This window comes from Furipterus horrens, unplaced genomic scaffold (genome assembly GCF_987537825.1).
Source record: "Furipterus horrens unplaced genomic scaffold, mFurHor1.1.pri manual_scaffold_13, whole genome shotgun sequence".
Taxonomy (NCBI): domain Eukaryota; kingdom Metazoa; phylum Chordata; class Mammalia; order Chiroptera; family Furipteridae; genus Furipterus; species Furipterus horrens.
Genome location: NW_028327183.1, coordinates 55,946,059 through 55,954,484, shown reverse-complemented (window position 1 = coordinate 55,954,484; position 8,426 = coordinate 55,946,059). Strand labels below are relative to the sequence as shown.

Here is an 8,426-nt window from a genome sequence, read left to right as displayed (position 1 = left end):
GTTCTTTGATTAAACCCTTTCCTTACTTCTCCCCCCTCTCTCTCCCCCCTCCCCCCTATCGACTGCTATTCTGCTCTTTGTTCTATTTAGTTCTTTTGTTTGTATTGTTCTTTAGTTTCCTGTAGTAGGTGATATCATATGGCATATTCTTCTATTGATTTTTTTCAGTCATATAAAATGCAAAGTTGGTGACGGCTGAACAACAGCGAGTCACTGAAGACTGTGGGTCAATGGGTACATTTTATATTATTGCAAATGAAAAACAGGTTTTAGGAAAAGTGAACTCACTGGGTGACCTGATCATAAATTCTTAACTCAGCAGGTCAAGGTGGGTAGTCACCCCATCCCCAGGGCTATGGCTTCTTGAGTAAGCAAGCTCTGTGCAAGAGGTTAACACCCCTTTGAAATAAGCTGTAACAACCCTCAAGAGAGCATATAATTTATTTTTTGAATTAAAACAATTTATTTTTCTAATTCTTTTTTTTTATTGTTGTTCTGTTACAGTTGTCCCAAGTGTTTCCCCCTTTGCCTTCCCCCATGCATCCCATCCCCCACTCCCACCGCCAATGCCCACCCTGCTGTCTGTGTCCCTGGGTCATTTATACTGGTTCCTTGACTAGCCCCTTCCCCTTTTCCCCTGCCCCCCTCCCCTCTGGTTAGACCTCCCAGTTTTGAAAAGACAATGATTTTAGGATCTTTTCTATGTCCATGTAGGCTGTAACGTTAAGACCCGGCACCCAAGAGGATTTACATATACTTGTTTAATCAATGAAAATGTACCAAAATTACTCTGCCATTAGCTCAGTAACTTTGGAGGGTCCCAGGAGTTAGTTGCCAGGCAACTGTTGTAGTGATTCTGAAACTGACTGGGTGATGATGTTCAGATCTCTGGACTCAGGCGGTAACATGGGTCCCCTTCGCTGGGTCGATGGCTGCTGATTTAGGAGCAGGGACTCCAGAGGGGGGCCTTCCAATGGGCAGTTCTAAGGCTCACTGGCCACAGCAGGGCTTATCTCAGGACAACGGTTGCATAATCGCTGGTCTGGGTCTGTCTGGGTGTCTGATCTGTCTCCTGGGTGGGGACATTGAAGGCCACTTGCAAATAGGTGACATCCTGTGAGTCTATAGCTTCAGAGGCCTGAGGAAGGAAGGGAGAATATGACACAGTGGTGTGATGTTGGGGACCAAGGAATTGTGGGGGGCAGAGCAGAGGAGGAAACTCTTACCTGTCTAATCATTGACTCAGCTGCCTGCAGCTGTCTCTCTGTCTTGGCAGTTTCTGGAGGGAAGAGGAAATTGTTAGCAGGAGCCTATTTGATCCCCCCCAATACATACACTGAACCCTAAGCCGGAATGTGATGGTATTCGGAGGTGGTGCCGCTGGGAGGTGTTGGGATTAGAACTGAGGTCATACAGGCAGAATTCTCATAATGGGGTCAGTGGCCTGGTAGAAGCAGGCCAGAGCTCCAGCTCCTTGTCCCTGCCACCTTGTGAGGACCCAGCAAGAACATGGCCCTTGCAAGAGAACCATGCCCTCCAGGACCCAAATCGCCAGCATCTGCACCGCGGACCCCCCAGCCCCTGGAACGGTGAGCACCGAACAGTGGCTGAGCCTCCCGGTCTATTTCCGTTACAGCAGCGGGAACGGACTGACGGAGAGGGTCATGTTCTCAGACAGGCCGCTGTGGACGTCCCTGGCTTGTAATTTTACAGAGAGCAGCCAGGCTCGGAAAGTTGTTGCAATCGCAGCTGGAGCCCGCAAACCAGCCCACGCTGGTTCTCTCACCCCCCTTTCCCAGCAAATTGCCCCCAGAAAATGCACCCCCCCATTTCCCCTGTTAGATTTACACCATAGGGGTCTTTGCTCTAGTCTCCCTCCCTCCTCTCTGTAGGACCTACTGTTTCTGGCTTTGCGATGGCGGCAGAGGAGGAAGACAAGAAGCAGGAGCAGGAGCAGGAGCAGGAGGGCCACTGGGAGGCCAATCAGAATCGCCCGGTGGCCCTGGGCTTGGGTGCGGTGCAGGACTGCAGAGGAGAACAGCGGTGTTGGGGCCACTGTCCCATCTGAGGGACCTTCACAGAAGGCACCGCTTCTGTGTGCTCCTCTGGACCCCACCCCCACCCCGAACTGGTCACCCCTGTAAACCTTCATGCAAGCATGCTAGATCCCAATGGAATGATCCCTCATTTGTTTATTTATTTTTCTTTTTCATTGAATTTATTGGGGTGACATTGGTTAATAAAAGTATAGAGGTTTCAGGGGTATAATTCTATAATACATCATTTGTATACTGTACTGTGTGTTCACCCCAAGTCAAGACTCCTTCCATCCCCATTTACCCCCCCTCTACCCTCTCCTACCTCCCCCACCCTAAAATAATTTCTAACTGAATGGGCAGTCAGCTGGACTTAGCCCTTGGGAGATACCCCAGTTCTACCCAACCCTTATGTATTTTTTACCCCAATAAATTCTTTTCTGCTTGCATGTGTGATTCCCCTTAGGACTTCCTTCTCATTCTAGGCAGGCATTGGGATTCCCTCCCCTACATTCTTTGCAATCTTTATGCTCATCAATCCTGTACCTGCGTCTACTCTACAGTCCTGCACCCTTGTGGCTCAAGACTTATAAAGTGAACTTGGAACACGTGGAAGATAATGCACAGCTCCCTCACAAGCACAAGTCCAAGACACAACACCTCCCCTCGCCCCATCCACCTTGGAAAAGGCATGTGTCTATGTCTCTGGGAATGGTCCTGCCAGGCACGCACGTCATAGGTACCAACAGAGATGTGCCGTTGGACCGCAGGCGAGTCTACACTAAATTCTTCTCAACACGTAGGGATGCAGTGATGGTACCACAGCCACAGAAGGTCTTGGCTTAACAGTCCTTCTTTTTTTCAGTCCTTACCTGAGGATGTGTTCATTGGTTGAGAGAGAGAGAGAGAGAGAGAGAGAGAGAGAGAGAGAGAGAGAGGAAGAGAGGGAGAGAGAAGAGAAGAGAAAAGAAGAGAGGGGAGAAATGAAGGGGAGAGAAACATAGACTTGCTGTTCCACTGACTGACGCATTCATTGGTGGATTCTTGTATGTGCCCTGACTGGGGATCAAACCTGCAACCTTGGCATAATCAGGGTGATGCTCTAACCAACTGAGCAAACCCAGCCAGGACCAGAGGTCCTCTTAAAAAGATGACTCTGTCTCTAGCAAATACTACTCCAAGTCTTAGAGGAGAGATACGAAAACTCATACCTTCAATTTTTCTACACAAATCAGTGACTCACCATGTGGATGTCCGGGCTCTGTGGGTGTGGAACCATCAGGAACGTCTGCAAATGGGGACAAAACGGGGGTGGTTTCCTTGTCTCTGCTCAGGCTCTCTCTGCGCAGACTCGCAATGACCTGCATGCCCTCACTGGCCCCCAGGTGCAGGATAGAAATGCGGTAGGGTGGTTGAGGGGCCAGGTTGAATGCACAGCCTCATGTCTAAGAAGAGGGTGCCGTGTCACCTCCCCACCCAGCTGCCATCTTTCTCCCAATCTGCACTCATCATCAACTTCAGGAGGGAACATGAGGATGAGTGAGCTTCCTCACCTTTGACCACGAGCTCTAATGGGTCACTGGGGTCAGACCAAAAATAGGGGTTTTCATGGAAGACCCCATAGCACCTATAGGTCCCTGCCTGTGTGCAGGTGACACGGCCCATGTGGAAGATGGCCTGGCGTCCCCTGTCCTGGCACGTGGAGCTTCGGTTCTGGGTGGTGTGAACTCTGTCTTCTTGGATGAGAATAAATGTATCAAAGCTGAGTTTTGAGAAACACTGCAACATCACCTCATCTCCCGAAGCCACCACAGTGTTATTCATGCTGCTGAGTGAGGGTTTCCCATAAGCTCCTGAGAAAGAGGGGAGTTTGGTGCTGAAGGGGAGGCCATGTACATGCATCGTCCCTTCTGTTTCTCAGGACGGGTCTGCCTCTGGGCTCCGCCGCTCTGTGCCCTCCCTGAGAAAAGCTGTTTCTCTGCATCATCCTGACTCCTTCCCGGAGCCTGGTCCTCCCCTCCACGAACGGGGTCCGTCCCGGCCCTGCTGCCTGGGTCTCACTCACCTGTCATGAGCAGCTTCAGGGGGTCACTGCGCTGTGACCAGTGTTCTCCACTCCTGTAGGAGCAGTGGTAGAGTCCTGTCCAGTCTGTCGTCATCTCTGGGATATTTAAAGTGGAATTCTCAGCCACCAGACGTTCACAACTTTCCTTTTTAAATATCCTGTATGCTTCAGCTTCTGGATGCCCTTGGCAATGGATGGTCACGGGTTTCTTAGCTGGAACCAGGTATCCAGGCGTAGCTGAGATAGTAGGTGGGAGGAGAGCCCCTAGAAGACCAGGAAAGAAATGTACTGGTGTATCTGTTTCTTCCTCCGCTTTGACAGCCACAAGTTAAATGCTAAGACCGTTCTTCCCAGCGACCAAGAGAGCTGATGTCTGGCCGAAACCTACTCAGTCCTTGGAACATTAAGAACACTCACCTCTCTGAGCTTGCACGCTCTGATCCGGATACAGCCCTGGAAGAAAACAGCGGGTGAGAACAGCCCAGCCTTATTATTATTATTTTTTTAAAATTTTTCTCATTTACAGTTCACATTAAAAAAATATTTTATTTATTTTTAGGGGGAGAGGAAGGGAGGGGAGAAAGAGAGGGAGCAAAACATCAGTGCATGGTTGCCTCTCGTGTCCGCAACCGAGGACCTGGTCTGCAACCTAGGCGTGTGCCCTGACTGGGAATTAAACCAGTGACCCTTTGGTTCTCAGGCTGGGACTCAGTCCACTGAGCCGCAGCAGCCAGGGATAGAGTTCACCCTTCATATAATTTTGTATTAGTTTCATGTGTACAGCATAGAGGTCAGACAATCATTCACTTTATAAAGTGCTCCCCCTTGTATTTCCAGCACCCGCCTGACACCATACAGTTATTACAGTATATTGACTCTTCCCTGTGCTGGACTTTATATTCTGTGACCATTTTGTAACTGCCAACCTGTGCTTCTCAATCCCTTCCCCTTCTTCACCCAGCTCCCCAGCCCCCCGCCCCTCTGGCAACTGTTAGTCTGTTCTCTGTCTTATGAGTTCCTTTCTCTTCTGTTTATTCACTTATGTTGGAGAACAGCTCCGTCTTATAGAGCCACTGACCTGTCCCCTGCAGCCTTGTGTTTGCACCCCAACCCTTCCGTCCAGACTCACCAAGACAGAGCAGAGCGGGCAGAACCAGGGCCATGATCCTGAGTCCTGGCTGGCCCCCTGCCCCAGCGATGCCGCTTTGGCGAGGCACAGACTTTTCTAAAAGGAACGCAATGTGACAGGAAGTGACACGGTGGCCTTGGGTCTCACCCTTGCAATGCAGAGATTTCACAACCTCTTCTGAGTGAGGCTTACAGACGCAGCTCAGTCAGGAAGATGTTAGTCATCTGACCTTCAAGCTACCGTCAGTCCAACTGGGTCCTTATTTTTGTAGGCCAGCGCTCGATCGCGTGAACCACACCAGCCAGGGCCAGTTTATTCCATTTCTACCGCCAGCCCCAGGCAACCGACCTTGTGTCTGTACAGGTTTGACTTTCTTGGAAATGTCGTAGAAATGGGATTACATAACAGGTGGTCCTTTGCATCTCGGCATAATGTCTTCTTCCGCATTGTAGCATGTATCAGCCCCTCATTCCTCCTTTATTTTTATTGACTGAGATATAATTGACACTTACATTGTGTAGATTTGAGGAATACAATAGGTTGATCTGATCCGTCTATACATTGCAATAGCATTGCCACTGTAACGTTAGTTAACACTGCCGTCACCTCGCAAAATTATCATTTCTTTTGGTATCTGCTCTCTCAGCAACTTTCAAGTACATTGTAGGATATTGTTAACCACAGTCACTACGCTGTACATCAGACCCCGGGACTTACTCATCTTCGAACTGGAAGTTTGTACCCTTTGCCAACACCTCCCCATGTTCCCACCCCCAGCCTCCGGTAACCACTGTTCTACTCTTTGTTTCTGCGAGTCCAGCGAGTTTAGAGTTCACTTATGAGTGATATCATATTGTACTTATCTTCCTTGGACTTATTTTACTTAGTATACTGCCCTCTGCGTTCAACTATGATGTCACAAATGGCAGGATTTGGAGAGACTATTTCTTAAAACAAAATTGTTTTTGAGAAACGTTTTATTTATTTTTAGAGAGGGGAAGGGAGGAAGAAAGAGAGGAAGAGAAATAGCCCCCATCAGGGATGGAACTCAGGCACCAAACCACTGACCTTTAGCTTTGTAGGTCAACACTCTAGCCAACTGAGCCTCACCAGCTAGGGCTGGAGAGCGTATTTCAAAGCAGGTGATTTGGAGGGTGGTTTTTATTTCCCCCTCTCCACGTGACAGTCTCATTTACCTGCCCCTCTGCAGAGACCTGTGGCCTGGCTTTTAACGGTACTGGGCATTCTGTTAACGTATTTTTGACTGTGGCTTCTTACCAGTTCATCCAGTGCTTGTTCTCACCCCGTAGCTTCTCCTTTTTATATTTAATCACTGATTCAGACTCTGTCTGCTCCACCCAAACTCACTTAGGTCCATAGAAACCCGATTAAATCCATCACTCTTGCCCTGGTGGGTGTGGCTCAGTGGATGGAGTGCCAACCTGTGAAGTGAAAGGTAGCCGGTTTGATCCCCAGTCAGGGCACGTGCCTGGGTTGTAGGCCAGGTCCCCAGTTGGGGTGTGTGAGAGGGAACTGATTGACGTATCTCTCACACATTGATGTTTCTTTCCCTCTCTTTCTCCCTCTCTTCCCCTCTCTCTTAAAATAAATAACTTAAATCTAAAAAAAATTGATCATGTGTGCTTTCTTCTCATTGCACAGGTTGTTAAATCATCCTGTTAAAATGTTGCACGGTGCTGGCTGACCTCACCTGTTTCTTCCTTATTGTGGGGCATTTGGTTGATTTGCAGAAGTATCACCTCTCCTGGCTGTGTATGAAAGTACCCCTATTTTAATTTTAACATATGCTTGCTGCTTATTGATGAAGTTACTGATTGATTCACATAATGGATTGGTATTTCAGTATTTCTGAACTATAAGGGTGAATTTTGAAAAGAGGATGAGAAACATGACTTTGTTTACAGTGCAAAGAGAGAGACCATCTTGGGGTTGTGTGTTTTATGTTGAGTATAAAAACAGCAAAGTGGTAGGCACCTTTTATAAACAGTGTGCTGATTTTACCTCAATTCCCCTTTGCTTAGGCTAATTGATAGTTATAGAAAACATAATATTCCCAAACACCACATTGTCCACCTTAAAAATGTGCCATTTCTAGATGTTAATTATATCTCAATAAAGTTGTAAAAGAAACTGACTAAGAAAAATAAATCTAAATACTTGTAGAGAAACTAAAGAAACAAAATCGACGTGAGACAGAAACATCGACTGGTTGCCTCCTCCATGTGCCCCAAGTGGGGATCAAACCTACACCCTAGGCATGCACCCTGGACAGGAATCAAACCCACAACCTTTCAGTGTATGCAACGGTGCTCCCACCAACTGAGCCACCCAGCCAGGGCAAGTTTTCAAGTTATATTTTTCCTGGAAAAAAAATTGGCTTTCAATTTGGCAAAAGAAGTCAAAATGAATACACATATGAATTAATACACAATAAGTCAAATTTATACACATTGAAATGTTGCATCTAAATTTGTTATATTTATTTATTTTTATTTTTGAAAATATTTTATTTATTTATTTATTTTTAGAGGGAAGGAAAGGGAGGATGAAAGAGAGGGTGAGAAACATCAAAGTCTCATGTACCCCCAAATGGGGACCTGGCCCGCAACCCAGGCATGTGCCCTGACTGGGAATCGAACCTATGACTCTCTGGTTCACAGGCTCGCACCTAATCCACTGAGCCACATCAGCCAGGATAAATTTACATCACATTTCAATGTCAATTAAATTAATACCACCGGCTGTAGAACAAATAAGCTTGGCTGTTCTGATCTATCCGTTTTATTTCATGTAGCATGTGCATGCATTTCAATATATCTGATACCTCGTCAATGGTTCTCAGCCAGGGGCCACTTTGTCCCCAGGGGACACTGGACAATGTTTGGAGACATTTGGGGTTGTCACAACTGGAGATGTTTCTGACATATCTGGTGGGTGGAGGCCAGGCATGCTGATAAGCATCCTACCATATGCAGGATGGCTCCCGACACCCAGGAATCTCCCACCTCCAAAGGCCGGCAGTGCCAAGGTTGAAATGCCTCCCGTCGGTGGTCTAGGAGCAGGATTGAACATGAGAATCACCAGCGGAGCTTCTGAAGGCTCCGGCTCCTCTCACGTCCATCCAATTAGGATCACCACAGATAGGGCCCAGGCCCTTTCAATGTGAGTCTCATTT

The 8,426-nt window shown here is 47.7% G+C and overlaps 1 protein-coding gene across 1 annotated transcript; it reads right to left on the bottom strand.

Annotated features, from left to right (window-relative positions):
- Positions 1-730: 730 nt before the first annotated feature.
- On the bottom strand, positions 731-5,951 carry LOC149995478 (platelet glycoprotein VI-like). Its single transcript, XM_090259249.1, has 9 exons — positions 5,948-5,951; positions 5,231-5,326; positions 4,519-4,554; positions 4,102-4,365; positions 3,590-3,889; positions 3,280-3,324; positions 1,900-2,025; positions 1,227-1,279; positions 731-1,138 (listed from the first exon to the last, which is right to left on the bottom strand). Exons 1-9 carry the CDS (start codon positions 5,949-5,951, stop codon positions 1,010-1,012), a joined length of 1,053 nt encoding a protein of 350 aa, XP_090115375.1. The 3' UTR covers positions 731-1,009.
- Positions 5,952-8,426: the final 2,475 nt, after the last annotated feature.